The following is a 15,955-nucleotide window of genomic DNA, read 5'->3' on the forward strand; positions in this document are numbered from 1 at the left end:
AATAATATTTTCGTCCAACCAATTGTGAAATATTGAGAAATCTGTATTATAATGATTGAGAGTAGTGATTAAAGTGATATAAAATGCCCCTTGGGTGACTAAAATGATTGATAGAGTAATAGTTGAGTGACCAAAGTGATATATTTGAAAATTGAGTAACCAAAGTGTTGAATGGGTCATAGTTGAGTGACCATTTTTGGAATTCTCCAATCTTTTTAGGTTGATTCGCTCAAGGCTTCAAATTTCTCCGAAATTTCAGTAATTTTGAAGTACTGAAACGAAATTCATATACTATATTATTTCCATCAAGAGTTTCCCAAAATTTTGAGAAATTTTCTGTACATTTCCGCTAAATTCTTAGCTTCTGAATTATCTACATACACAAAATATATTTAAAAATTCACACCGAAATTTTTGTGTGTCACCAACAATGAATTTTTTACTTCATACTTTCATAGAGAAAATATGAAATTTTGATTTTCTTTTTTACAGTCAAGTTGAATAAAGCAAAAAATCTTGTTGCTTTTGACTGCTACAAAGTTGAATGCTCCAACCACAACATAATTTCCTTTCTGATTCGTCTCAAATACAGTATGCTTCATACAATGAAACACCATATTGGATCATTCCACAATATCCGATATATGGATTGCATGTGGAAGAGATCAACATACATACAATACACCATGTGATTTTTTTTTTTGGTCTACAATACACCATGTGATAAAGTACCAAAATCATTTCCAAAATTCATATATTTGGGAGCAATATTGTATGATACTAAATGAAAGCAGTCCACCCAGCCAGATCAAACTACATCGTAGTAGCTTTTATATGCCTTTTGTTATACTTGTTCATTGTCATTCACGGAGTTTCGGTATTACGTCCCACCTGCCCTCCTATCCAGTTGTAATTTTCTAATTATTAGTGAAAAAAGGGTGATAACCAAGCCCCCCATTGGGTTCCAGTCATTAAAAAAAATAAAAATAAAAATAATAATCACATTCACATTATGAATATACAACACATTTATAATTACACATGGATAAAATCATTAGTTTCACAACCTACTATAGTACTAGTTAATTACTCGTCCATATTAAATATTAAAATTTATGATAATGTATCATTTTAGAGAAGTTACATTGTATATAGGTTTATTATAAATTAGTTTATGGGTGGTTCTAGTTGAACCTCCAAATTTGATATTTGGACCTCCAACTTTTTTCAATTATTAATAGACTTTGTCAAGTTATATGAAAAGACAAATAAAGACAAAGTGAGAAAAATGGAAAGAAAAAAAAAATACTCTTCTTACCTCCCCAAATATAACATTCAATTAAATTTTTTTTCTTCTTTTTCCGGAATTTCCTTATATTGTCATTGTATTTTTTTTCTTCTTACCTCCCCAAATGCAACAGCCACCACTCACTGAACAGAAAACAAAGTTCCCTCCTTGCAAGTCTGTTACTGCTTCCATCTCTTCCACTATTATAACACACAGAAAAGAAACTAAGTAAGGATGCTGAATTGTTAATTTGTAATGTAATCAAGGGAGCATATGTTGAAGCTGATATTCATACTCTTACCACCATGTAGTTCAGAACTGAGTTTCAAGATCAAAATAAAGTGATGTTTATGTTTATTTATAGGCCAGATAGATCAATTGAGTCTGAATGGATCTATTTTTGATATAACGTTAACTTAAAATTTGGGATTCTGTGAACAACGGCCAAATTTCTCTATGTAAATCTCAATACTTATCATTGTTCTGTTTAGTTATGATTTTTCAACACTAAGTAAAAATTCATACCTCATTGAAAGAAAAGGTAGAGACTTTGAGCCCAAATGAGCTCTTCCAACTGCTACAGGATTTCAAAGTTGACATCTCTGACTCAAAACCAAGAGCAAGCGAGCAGATGAAGACCATTCTCTTATCGGAGACCGGCCATCGTTATCGTTGAAGCATGGCCAGTGGTTGGATGAATAGAATGTCCTAGAAAAGAGAACTGGCCAAGGTTCTTCACAAACCAAGGAATTACGGCATTTTTGTTGTCCGGATCAAAGCCCTCCTTCAAAGTGCGAGCCCAATTACCACCAAGTGGTAGGTTGCGTTACCGTCGGTGGTGGCGTTGGTCAAACTGATAGTTCGAGATGGTATCAAAAACACGAGAACCCGGTATGAGCAATCGACTCCTCTCCTTGACAACATTGCTCAATTTGGCTGAGCAATTGATATGACCAAATCGATTTGCTCAAGTTCCTGAATTGGAATTGAGTTTGGGGATGTATAGGAGGAAGGCAGTTGAGGTTTGTTTTGGAGGAGATTGGGAAACTAGAATAGAAAAGAAGAGAACGGTCATCGGTGTATTGGGAAAGGTTTGTGCGAGTTCATGGCTGCCGGCCTACTGTCTCTTGATAGTCTGCTACTGAGTGGCGGATCGGAAGGGTCTAAGCTAAGTCGCTCAGATTGGAAAGTAAAGGTTGAGGCATCGAGTCTTGGCTAGGTTTCTCACTTTATAGGATTTGGACTTGGACTCAGGCCAGACAAAATGGGCCTCATGCAGTCATACACTAATTGGATTTAGGACAGATTGACAGAAATCACTTAGTCACATAACATACCCATTTTCTAAGAAAGATCATTATATATTTCCATTTCTATGTATAAATTTTGGGGTTGGGCCGGGCCGAGCTTGGCACTTATGAGCTTAATCGGGTAAGGCAGTAGGGTAGGGCCGGGCTTCATTTGCATGACACATACCCTACCCTATTTGAAAAAGGGTCGGGCCGGCCCACCCTAATACAAGGAATGGGTCAGGCTTTGGCCCTATGGGCCGGGGAGGCTTAGGTTGGGTTTAGGGCCGAAGGACTAAATGGTGAAGCCATACTGTATGTTCAATGTATAACGATATCTAAAGTCAGCCAATAACTTTTTTCCATTCTCTTACGATCTTACCTAAAATAAACATAGCAATAAAATAATAAGCTTAAGGAAATATGGGATGATAATACTTGATAAGCTCAAGGAAATATGGGATGATAATACTTGGTAAGCTCAAGATAATACAGTGAGTGACATAGGTCTATTCTTCTCAGCTATACTTTCTTTTTGATAGTTTGTAATGATGGTGCTCTTTTTGATAGTTTGTAATGATGGTGCAAACAACCATTTGTATTCGTTGCGCCATAAGGCGAGATTACCATATCTTTTTCTCATCACGCTTTCTAACAAAGACCTATTAAGATTTTTTGTTAGGAAGTGTTGACATCACTAGCTCAAAAAACCTTCCTCTTCGTTAAAGAATCCAACCCAACCTGGATTGCATCTTTCTATTTAGGCCAATTTTCTCTATGTTGGCATTTATTCATCAATGGAGCATGGTTCGATATCATCAAATCAACAAACTCATGCGTAATGAAAGGTGTGAATACATCATCGATAATGATGGAGTTTCTATCCCACGTCTCATGTACACTAGTATAATTTTCAGAGAGCTCTATATTATCATAAATAGGTTCTGACGTTGTGGCATCCCCTAACAATAACCATAATCTAGAACATTCTCATAAGACAGATTTTGAGTGTTGATGATCCAAGGATTGAATTGTGTCAAAGTATCCATTCAACCCACGGGCCTCCCACGCATCCTAGCTAAGGCCATAGCCCATGACACCAGAGTGCCACTCTCTATGGTGTTGGTGTCATGCCTACCTCCATGGCGTTACATCCTCTCGTAGGGACGTCCATCCTTGCAGGCATGGTTGCAGTAAATATGTACATGTGATCGATCTCATCACTTTTAGCAGGGATCGTGATAAGACATAGTGGGGACAGACCACGACAATTCTTGTCGTTCCTGCTGGACATCCATGTTCTTATCTCCCCCTAACGACAGGAAGACTGTCTCATCAAAGTGACAATCCGCAAACCTAATGGTAAAGAGATCGCCTAGCAAGGGTATTAAGTGGTGGATGATACTTGGAGTCTCATATCCAACATATGTGCCCATTCGTCTATGAGGACCCATCATAGTGAGCTGTGGCGGTGCAATTGGCACATAAATGGCACACTCAAATATGCGTAAGTACGAGATACTGGTACCCAGTCACTAACTGTAACGCAGAGGTAGATTGAGTGGTCGTGGGTCGTAGACAAATTAGCATAGCTGCATGCGATATTACATAACTCCAAACGAATATAGGGAGATTAGTGTGCATTACCAATATCCGAGCTATCATCGTAGTCGTTTCCGCTAGACCATTTGGGTGTGTACATGGAAATATGATGTCCACATTAGTCCCAGTGATATGCAATATTTATCGGAAGTCTTCGATGTAAACTCTCTAGTATTGTCAAGTCGAATGAACTAATTAGGATGATCCAGGGAGTGAGCCCGTTGCCATATAATCTATGCTAGGAGTGTAATATAAGCAACATTACAAGTAGACAATGACACAACACTTGACCAGGGGGTTTGCATGTCAACCAACATCATGAAATATTTAAATGTCCGCAAGTTGGTTGAATCAGTCCATAGAATCCCCTCAGATTCTATATGAGAACAGAATGATTATTTTCATATCCTTTACGCAGGACGATCTCAGTCCTAATTTTCCTAAGGAACGGGTTTTGTAGAATGAGCGAGAGCCCTTAGAAGCAACTAATGAGGATTTTGGTTGGGTCTGAGCGTCTAAAACGCTATTGGAATCAAAGTTAGTGATTGCAACATCACTTGGGGCACCATCACCATGATGGATGTCATCTATGGCGTCATGGATATGGACATATCCAGCCTTAGGATGGAGGCGAACGATGGCAGCGGCGACGGCCACACTTAGTCTAGGAATCAACTTTAGATTCTTGCTGCGTTTCGCTAAAAAAAACGGATGTCTGTGTGAAGTCTTTAATAGACAAATCATCATATCATAACTATGATGACCTATCCTGTCGTGATAAAGCCAATATGTGTCTAAATCCGAGAGATCTTCTGTCTAAATCTAAGAGATATTCTACCATAACTTTATTAGATTTAATAGCTCGAATAGTTGTGACATAAAAACTACTAAAGAGACACATAAGTTTCTCTAAGATGCGCCTTTATTCGCAATCATTAGAGGAAATGTAAAGGAACTCTTTTATGTTCTCTACATACGTTTTAGCATAGAATCCATTAGCTCGAATAGCTCAATACACTACAACAAAATCAGTCTTTTACAGCGCACATTTGACATGCGCCTTAAAAGACCGTCATTTACAGTGCACATCTTATGTGTGCCGTAAATTTAGTTATCTATTAACGACATGCACAAATATGTGTGTCGTAAATGAGTTATTTCACTACTTTTTTAATACTTACTTTTCTACGACTTACTTTTTTACCATGTCATAAATGAGTTATAATTTTTTTTTCAATTTTTTTTAATAGAAGTATATTACATTTTTTTATTGAAAAAAGAAAGACAAAAAAGAGGGCCAGTTTTTTATGAAGTGAAGTGTCTAAAGCCTAATTTTGAAGACATCAGTTGGAAGAAGATTCCTAGAGGCAGCAACAGAGTGGCTCATTGCCTAGCTAAGGAAGCACTTACCATTAGTGGGATTTAGTTTTGGAAGGAAGCTAGGCCACCGTGGCTTCATGATCTTGCAATGGATGATATGTCTAGTTGATGTTATTTCTAGTTGATGTAATTTCTAGTTGATTGAGGGGTGTGGTGCTCTTTTTTACTTACTTAGATTAGGTAGTTTTTAGCGAGGCCACATTTAGCCCCCTAGGATTTAATATCCAAAAGCATAAATAATAGTTCTATTTTTTGATAAAAAAAAAAAAGATAAAAAAAAAGAGGAAACTGATTTCAATCCCCCTTTCTTTACGTTACGTTATGATTTCAATCACTTCTTCTTCAAATTTGAGCTGCCATATTCTTTCACTTCGTCTTCACCATTCGCCTGCAAAGCTTTCAAGCTCACTTCGTCTGGCGCCAAAACCACATCTACTTCCCTCTCAGGTTCTCAAGGTTGGATTGCACATTTTGAGATATCAGTAATGGGAACCTTGAGCTCAGGACTAGTCTCTCTCTCGTTTTTACTCTCTCGGTAATTTCATCAAACACATTCTCTGCATCTTCGATTTCCTACTTTAAATTCTCAGTAGCTCTTCTCTCCTGTATTTTGTTGATTCACCTTTTCATTTCAAATTCCAAATAGTATAAGTGTTTCAGCTCGTTTTGAATTTCTTGTTGATTTTGCAGTTCAATTAGGGTTTGATTGTGTGGAATGATTGGTAGAACTAAGTGAGGGCCAAGTTATCGTTTTCAGTTTCTGTTATGTAGTTAATTGAGGAAATTTAAGCTGAAAATTTTTTTTCAAGTTGAAGTTGTTTTTTAGTGTGATGAAATTCATGTATGTGGTTATATTAGGAGTAGGTAGTTCATCAGTGGGGGATAAAGTAATATATCTATTGAGAGTTTCAACATTTCTGGGTTTGGAAAATGGTTAGAGTTTTGTGGTGTTTCTAATTCGTTGTTTAACTTCTGCATCTGATATAGTTTTAAATAATTTGACTTATTATAGTGAAGATGAGTATTCTGGGAAGATGGAAGTGGGGGAGGGGGAGGGCTGGACGAGGATGTAATAATTAGGCACTGTGTTATGGTTACTTTAGGTATTGAACTCCTGTGTAGTTTTTAGCAATCGATACTTGGAGTAATTAGGTCCTTTCCTATTGTATTGTGTTTGCCATTGAAAGTGTTGCCAAGAACATTCAATATATGTATACAATCAAATTAGAAGCCCAGTTCCAACAATGGCAAACAACATCCCTTGCCAAATGTTATAAGCTGTTCTGCTTATGTATAGTCCAACTGTCCTGATTTTTAACCATTCCTATTATTTTAAGCTCTCAAACTGCGAGCAATTGATTTTGTTTAGTTTATGGGATATGTGTGAGAGTTGATGGTCGCCTATAGTACAAAGTGTGAATTAAGCTACCAATCTGGTTTCAGTTTACTTTTCCATTTCAAGAAGCACGAGGGGGTTTTTATAAATGTTGATACTTATATAGCATTGATGGATTTAATTATGTATTTTCTAGAAACTAGTACGAAGGTACTTGGAAGAAGAAGTAACACAACCATGTTCTATAAAAGTTAATGTTGTTGCAAAGGCACTTGGTCCTAACATGCGAGGACGAGTTAGAGGGCTTGGGTTTGGTGCACTCCCTTCTAAAGTGGATGGTCAGACACATGTTGCTAATAAGGTCACTATGCTAGAGAACACTCTTACTACTCAAACACAAGAGGTGGACCAATTGACAGAGTTAGTGCAAGGCCTCGTTGCTCGGCTAGACAAAGGAGAGAATGTCAATGTAAGTCTTCAGCATTATGTTACTGTTTTCAGTTTTCAGTTTTGTTCATGCTATTTATCTCATTTAATTGGTCAAAAAATTATTTTTTGTTTGCTGTTATTGAAGGAAAACACAAGTGTGCAACATTCTACTAATTGGATTGCATAGAGAAACGAAAAGAGAATCTAAACTGTTCTAGTGATATAGCATAAAGCAAGCAGAAAGATGCAAGTGTTATAAGTTCTAATAGGGAGAGGGGTAGTAGGGAGCAAATCAAAGAAAATACTCACGGAAAGGAGCCACATTTGGGAAATGGTAGACCGAAAAAGAGCCAAAATACAGATGCAGCAGAAAAAGTGTACTTGCTAAGTTGATTTGCTAAAGAAGAAGAAGAAGTCGTTGCTACTGGTGGCATTTTGTCAAAAGTTCCAAAAGCTTTGGTGCATCATGCGCCTCTACGCCATGATTATTGGAAAATTTCAGTGCACAAAGTTTTTCATGATATAGCTTTATATCGACCGACAAGTGAGTTCAATAAGCTTGATGCATCTAGAGGATATTTAATCGCATGGACTGTCAAATATATCAAGGTGAATTCGGCTGTCAATTGAGGACATTAATACTCTCTAGTAATAATCCCAACTGTGCTCAATCTTCATTTTTTTTTTTTTTGGCTTCGTGTTCTATTTTCTTGCTGGGAAATGAAAAGAAAATACGAGTTGATTGGCAATAAGAACATGGGTTTATTTTTTATTGAAAATTGTTGTTTATTTCTGCCTGAAAATATAGTATGAGATGTTGTTATTCTCTGTTTGAATGAATCTGATAGCCTTTAGTAAAAGCCGAACTTAATGACCCAAAGAGACTGGTGCTTTGGAGTTTCCAGTAGTTTAGAAGATTTCTTGTTGAAAAGTAGGTTAAGATTATATGAGCTCTTACTTCATAATAATGTCTCAATTTCATAGACTTTCTGAAGGTCATAGATTCTTGGCTACCCTTTTTACCTGCTAAGAGTAAACCATATGAATTCAGGGACCATTTAGTTTTCTCTTAAGATTTCCTTTGCTTGTCTTGTTTTTCTATGATTTCTTTCCTATAAATATTAAATGCTGTGTTATCCCTGTAATACAGATTTGGTTGGATTGCAGTTTTCATTGTTGGCTGATAAGTAATTGTTGACAGATTCTTGACTGGTTGGATGATGTTAGGGATGCTCTCTATATAAGTTTAATTATTGCATATGTATGCAGCTAGGCATAAAGATTGATGAAATTGACCAAGTTGTTCACCAAATGCTCTCTATTTTAAAAAAAAATAATAATAATAATAATAATTTGTATAATTTTGTAATATGAATTTATAAAAGCATTGTCTGAAAGGGTTTATTATTCTTGAATGATAGGGTTTAATTAAAAGCATTGTCTATTAGAAGTGTGAATGAAGACCTCTTTTACAACACACGAAAGGGTCTCTTACGACACGCAAAATGTTCATTTACGACACGCAAAATGAGTCTTTTATGACACGCAAAATGGTCTTTTACGGCACACAATCAAAGTTGTGAAACATCTTTCACAGTGCACAAAATAGTGTTTTATGACGTGTAAAAAGTATTTTTTATGATGCACATTTTGTGTGCCACAAGAAAAATTTGTCTTTTACGACACACTTCTTTGTGCTGTAAAGTTGTCTTTTACGGCGCCCATTGTGTGTCGTAAAAGACCAGTTTTTTTGTAGTGATAGGGTTTGATTTACCTAAAGAATGTAGAGAGTTTCTGTGACAGTAATCAAGATGCCATTTAGCAAGAGAAATTGGGTCATTCCATGTCCTTGAACTAAACTTGATAGCCTAGCCATCGTAGTCACGGAGGAATGTGTAGGCAACATCTCTAAGAATGATTGCCTATGGCGGTGGATGGTGTGCGTAGTCTCACTATCCGCAAGACATTGAAGTTCTCTAGGATTCATTCTTCAAAAGCTCAAAATTGAAATGGAGTCATAATGAAAAAGACTTGAAATTTTATTCATAAGCCAACGGTATACATCATTGTTTCTTTGACCAAAAGAAAGTCTAATCCGAAATTAGATAATGCAAAATAGAGGTAGTCGTTTAACTTCTTTCGGTAACTCTAAAATTAATATGACCAGGTGAGAAGAGAGATGTCGATGGAGCAAAGCTCGCTTAAGTACCACTTATCTCAAAACCTTCCTAGATATCATACTCATTTTGGATGGGCCTAGTTGAAGAGAAACTAAACCAATGACATTTAGTACAAAATATATGGCAATTGCCTATTATATCTCTTGGAAAATAAAGACTTATTCCAAATCGGCGATCTATTGATCCCAGCCAGATTTGAATTTTTTCAACCCTTAGTTTAAGATCAACTTCTTGATCTTCTTGTTCCACATAGTGAGTTTCTCTTGCTTTACAATATGCTTTGTAGGCGGTGGCAATATTTTCATGAGCACTACAAATGTGTGACTAATGACTGGATGCTCCACATCGAGAACATAAATCTATGTGATCAAACTCTCATGATTGAGGTGTTTTGAAAACGTCATTAGGATGGCTCTTAGTGTTGGTGGCGCCATCAACATGGCCAGAGGCGTTTTCTCCCTCTCTCTTTCCACTTTGACTTTTTCGGTTCCGTGTCCGCCTATTTTGGCGGTTAGCTTCTTCATTGGAGTGAGAATATTGGCCAAAATGTCCAGAATTGTCCCTAGATTTAAGGTTTCACTCTTGGCGCCCTCCCTTAGAGGCGCGACTATAATTGGACTCCGGAATAGACTATGTTCCCACGGGTCTCGAATTATAGTTCTTCACAAGGATATTGTCATGCTTTTTAGAGACATTCATGGCTTCAATATGCTCATGAAACCTTGTGATCCGTCCTGCAGTAACATTGGTTCGATAGCTCTTAGCAACCATCAAGGCAGAGACTGGGAAGGTAGAGAGGGTCCTCTCAATCAACATCGCATCTGTGATACCTTTTCCACAAAACTCCATTAAGGATTTAATGCGAAGTGCTTCTGAGTTGTAGTCAAGAACTGACTTGAAATCACAGAAGCGGAGATTATGCCATCTCACTTCTAGATCAGGAAGCAGGGAGTCACGAACGTTGCCAAAACATTTTTCTAGTGAGACACACAACCTTCTGGGGTCTTTTTCATTCAGATACTCATTCTGGAGCGAATCATTCATATGACGAGTCATTATGATGATGCCTTTCTCCTTATTTGCCTCCACGGTTGCTCTATTTGCTTCCAAAGCTTAAGCTTGCTCAACAGTTAGCACGTTCGGGACCTTGAGATGCTGGTGGACATCACGAACCCACTTATGATATCTAGAGCCAGTTGTTCCAAATGGAGCAAAGTCCAGTTTGTTAAGGTTACTCATCCTGAAAAGGAATGAGAAAAAGGATAGTTTCAGAGCGAAAAGGCTACCATGAAAATAACAAAAAAAGTCTGAGCATAGTCACTCCCAAGAAATTAGGAATTTCTGAGCGTAATTGCTCCCAAGAAATTCGATTCCAAGAGGTATTGGATTAGATCGAAACAATGATGTAAGTGGTCGATCATAAATTCTCTACAAACTCTTAATTTGGAGATCTCAACAAGCTCCAAGCTTGAAGATATATAGCACGAATCCCCACAGTTCGACTTAGGTATCTCCACAAAAGAAGAAGTGGAGGGTAGAAGAAGGGAGGTTGAAATTCCCCAAGAAAAGATAGGAATTAAAGTACTGAAAGCAGGAACTTTTAGTAAAAAAATACCCTAAAATAAGTCGCCAGAAAAGTTGGCCGGAAAAAGTGGTCGAAGGTCGCCGGTGACAGCTTGTGGCCGGTGGTGGATAGAACATGCTGCAGGCGAGGCTAACATGTTACTTGGGCTGTTGTGCGTGCATGCAAGGCTGCTACGCGGGGTTGCCGAGACGAGGTTAGCAGATGTTGCGTGAGGCGAGGCTCTCGGTTAGGCTGGAGGGTGCAGGGTCGTGCGGAACGAGGCTGGAGCGAGGCTAACACGGTAGGAGACGCTGGGGCGTGCGGGGCTACAGGCACTAGTGAGGCTAGTAGGCAGGGCGCAGGGGTGCACTGGCGAGGCTAACCAGATCGGTTTAGAACTTTCGACTGTCGGTTCGGTGGTTTTCCAACCGGTTCTGGTGGTTCCGCCGTCGGTTCTAGACTCTTGGGGTGGAGGGCTTTAAGGTATGAGGTAGGGGAAGTTAGGGTTTGAATGTTATGATTTTAGGGTTTCAAGGTTAGAGTTTCATGCTGATAACGTATTTTAGGAAATCAGAAATTGGGAGAGGATTACAAACAGAGAATATAAGTCTTACAAGGAAATTGAATTGTATAATGATTAGAATATCTTCGAAGATGTCTATAAAACTAACCGTATTACAACTTGGATAAGTCACTAAATTTTAAGCCAGACACGAACATAAATCAGATGTCTTTAAACAAAACACGCAATTTATTGATTTTTTTATTATAGCAGACGTGAAGCCCATTAAAAATGGTTGTGGGCTTCTTCAACTAAACATTATTATTTTCTCCGTCTTGAAAATTAATTAAATAAATCTAAAGTTCAATAAAACAATATACTAATCGAGTAATCAAAGCATTTTTGGTCGGAAACAACAACAGCCCTTTTGGGAAATCGTCAAACATTAATGTCCTTTCTTCCTAAATTAGTGGTCGTATGGTGATACGATCCTCCCAACGACGCCGTTTTTGTCCCTCTCTTTTAAGCCCTTCCTCGTGTACCATTCTGAAGTCTCCGTCCTGCATAGTGTGTGCTGAAACTCCAAAAAAAAAAAAAAAAAACAGAGAGAGACACAAAAGCAGAGCCAACGGGTGTCAAGCATCTCTAATCATATTGTTCTTCACGAGATAAAGCTCAAACCCCATTTGAAACACATATTAAGCTCTCCCCTTCTCTCTCTCTTGCTTTTGCTTTTCTCTCTCTCTTAATCTTTCTGGGTTTTCAATCAATGTCTATTATTATGAGGGCAAAAGCCAAAGCAGAACGAGAAGGAGGAACATTTTGAGACTCTGCCCAATGCTTTTTCACTGGCTTTCTTTTGAAGCGTACATACAATGGCTGATGATCACTGCTCTTTCACCAAGGTTTGCTATTTCTTGCTTCTCCTTTAAGCTCTTCACACACCCTTCTCTTCTTTTTTAACCATTTAAAACTATTGTTTGTCTTTTACATTCCTTTGGGTATTAGATTCTGCTCCTTTTCATTTGTTTGATTATTTTTATGGGTTGCATGTGAATAGCCCGATCTGGGTGTTAGAAATATTAGACTTTTCTTCCTGAATCTTCGGGTGCTTTTGTCTATGCTTTCAAGCTGAAGCAAACCCAGATTTCATTTTCCTCATGTTATAAATAGAAAGGGCTTCTTATTATACTTATGAATAAGACTTGATAACTGAATGAGCTGATAACTAAATCATATGAATCTCTCTATCAATCATAGACTTCTGGGTAACTAGCTAGATCAGATTGGACTTACAAAGTTTTGGATTAGTAATTATTATTTACCTATGTCATTTTCTGATTTGATGAATTACAGGATATATTAAAGGTGCCAAAGAAATCGCCTTTGGTGCTGAGGACGATTGTCGTGTTGTTAGTAATGGTCTGTGGTGTCTATATATGCTCGATTTGTTTAAAGCAAATCAAGACTGGTACCACACTCAGAGTCTTAAGCATCCCCGAGGTGATTCAAAGGCCTTGCCAGAAACCTGATATTGAACCGGAAGAAGCGCCTTATGTGCACTTCCCAAAGCCCACAACTTATAGCAGGTATGTTCATAACTGTTTTACTTTCAAGTTTGGTTCTATTTGAACTGCAATGATTATGACTTTTCTTGTGCATTAACAGGGCTGAATGTGCGTGCAATCCTGTGAGATATTTTGCAATTTTCTCGATGCAGAGGTCTGGGAGTGGTTGGTTTGAGACACTATTGAATAATCATACTAACATAAGCTCAAATGGGGAGATTTTCTCTGTTAAAGTCAGGAGAAGTAACATGTCAACAATTACAGAGACTTTGGACAGAGTATACAATCTAGATTGGTTCAGTAGTGCCTCAAAGAATGAGTGCACAGCTGCAGTTGGCTTAAAGTGGATGCTTAATCAGGTAATGCTTGCTTATGCATTTTGTTTTTTTTTAACTAATTTCTGTTATTTAGCAGCACGGTCATTTTTTTGCGTGAGAGACTAAGACATTGCTGTGTGGTTCATTTCTCTCTTTTTGGCAGATCCTCTCATATATTTCTCATTATGTGCATAGCTTGTTTGCATGGTCATTTTTTTGATTGAGAGACTAACACATTGCTGTGTGGTTCATTTCTCTCTTTTTGGCAGATCCTCATATATTTCTCATTATGTGCATAGCTTGTTTGTTTAAAGAAGCCAGTTATTATTATAATGGACTAAGTTGTCTTACAGTTTCTATTTGTGGAACAATCACCAAGATTCTTGTATTGTAAAGTTTTAAGTCCCAAAAAGAAGCTTGTTTGATTGTGTCCAAGGAAAATGTTTACTAAGGGACAGTATTAGAGAATCTTGGGATTGAATAGGGTAATCTTTATGATATTCTAGGATGGTCAACTAGTTCAGAGTACGTGTGGAAGAAACAGTGTGACTAGCATAAATGTCAGGGACAACTGTTAAGCTTGAAGTTTATATGATTGAATGTACCCCTTCCAAATCTTCTTTACTTTACACAACTACTAAGCTTGAAGCTTGACGCTTGAATTTGCTTCCATGAAAATTGGAAGTTCCGAAAGATTGTCAATCCGTGAATGTTTTGTTTATGTTACATAATCTGCATGAATGATTCCTATATGTATAACTGTGTATTTTAGAGAGGTGGAATGTTTTTATGTAGTCTAGCTAGCTATCAATTTGTCACCTTTTTGCACCTGCTGTACAGCAATGTGAACCAACTGGTCTGATCTTGATATTGCTTCTGAAATTGTTCCATGTCTTTTTGGGTAGCCTGTTATAACAATCGTTTGCCTCTTGAAGTATTGAACTTTCTGACTGTAACTAATGAGATAGGGATTTAATTCAGTAACTTATCGAGCTCACTTAAGATGACCATTGCGTGAACATAAATATAGGTCAGAGAGGACTTAATCAGTTAGACCCATGCGTGCTTTGATTTGGGTCCATCTAAATTTCCATCCAACTTTATTTCTCATGAATGAATTGTTTGCATTTCATTCATTATCTTTGCTTTCATGGTTTGCAGGAATACTTTCATAACCTCATCACAAAGATCACAATGTTATTCCGCTCTGATGTTCTTGTTAAACATAGGAAACAGCTAATTAACCATCTATTGTAACAATTTATGCAGGGATTGATGCAGAATCATGAACAAATAGTGGAGTACTTCAACACTCGAGGTGTTGCTGCTATCTTTCTCTTTCGAAGAAATCTGTTGCGTAGGTTGATCTCCGTGCTTGCAAATTCTTATGATCGAGAGGCAAAGCCACTGAATGGAACCCACAAATCTCACGTGCACTCTCATCAAGAGGTTTCCTCTCTCTCTCTCTCTCTCTCTCTCTATATATATATATATATATATATATCAGGGCCCTTCTAAGTCTTAAGTGCAAGATATTCTACTTGTTTTGCAAGCTTATTATATGTGATGGCTGCAGGCTGAGATACTTGCAAAATACAAGCCTAAAATCAATGCAACTTTGCTTATAGCCAACCTGAAGCAAGTTGAGAATACAACTGCCAAAGCATTGGAATATTTCAAGAACACCCGACATATTATCCTGTATTATGAGGATGTTGTTAAAAACCGCACTGTAAGATGCTTATATTAACACTCAACTTTGTCTTTTGTTGTTTTGCATGACATGAGTGTTTTTACCAAGTCTCTGAAATTTGCATGTTTGCAGAAATTAAGAGACGTTCAAGATTTTCTCAAGGTTCCACAAAGGGATTTGAAGAGTCGTCAGGTGAAGATACACAAAGGTTCCTTATCTAATCAGATTGAGAATTGGGGTGATGTCCAAAAGGCACTTAATGGAACACATTATGAAAGCTTTCTCCATGCAGATATTTGAAGGTAACGGCAATGGGGATGATGTATATACCATGCTTTGTTCGTTTAACACTTTTTGGTTATCTTTTTGCCTTTAACCACAGTAGCCATCAGGTTACCCTCCGGTTGAAATTTTGGCTGCAGAATCAGAATTTTCATTTGATTTGATTCTAGCTTCTTTGTCACCTAAATTTTGTTCCTTTACCACACTTAAATTAGTATTCAATTGATTCTTTACTCTCATTTTTTGCCGAGAAACGTTGCTGTATCCATGCTAATTAATAGAGTAAATCACAGCTCCACCTTTTACTGTTGTTCTCTGTATTATTGTAAATCTTCAAAGAACTTGAAACGCAACATTATTATCAGCAATTCAGCATTGAGTGGCCATGTTCCAATTGATCTTAGTTAAGGCATGAATGCTTATCTCGACAATACTGACTGCTGAATTTCTAATCTTAGTCAGTTGTGTATTACAAATCCAACTGAGACAGTCTCCACAAGGCTGACTGGGTTTATAATAACCTTC

The 15,955-nt window shown here is 37.5% G+C and overlaps 1 protein-coding gene across 1 annotated transcript; it reads left to right on the forward strand.

The window, feature by feature from the left end:
- Nucleotides 1-12,127: 12,127 nt before the first annotated feature.
- On the forward strand, nt 12,128-15,750 carry LOC112169281. Its single transcript, XM_024306296.2, has 6 exons — nt 12,128-12,475; nt 12,927-13,159; nt 13,239-13,497; nt 14,725-14,904; nt 15,032-15,187; nt 15,281-15,750. The coding sequence occupies exons 1-6, from the start codon at nt 12,446-12,448 to the stop codon at nt 15,446-15,448; spliced, it is 1,026 nt and encodes a 341-aa protein (XP_024162064.1). The 5' UTR covers nt 12,128-12,445; the 3' UTR covers nt 15,449-15,750.
- The last annotated feature ends 205 nt before the right edge of the window (nt 15,751-15,955 follow it).

The sequence above is a fragment of the Rosa chinensis genome, chromosome 6 (assembly GCF_002994745.2).
Source record: "Rosa chinensis cultivar Old Blush chromosome 6, RchiOBHm-V2, whole genome shotgun sequence".
Taxonomy (NCBI): domain Eukaryota; kingdom Viridiplantae; phylum Streptophyta; class Magnoliopsida; order Rosales; family Rosaceae; genus Rosa; species Rosa chinensis.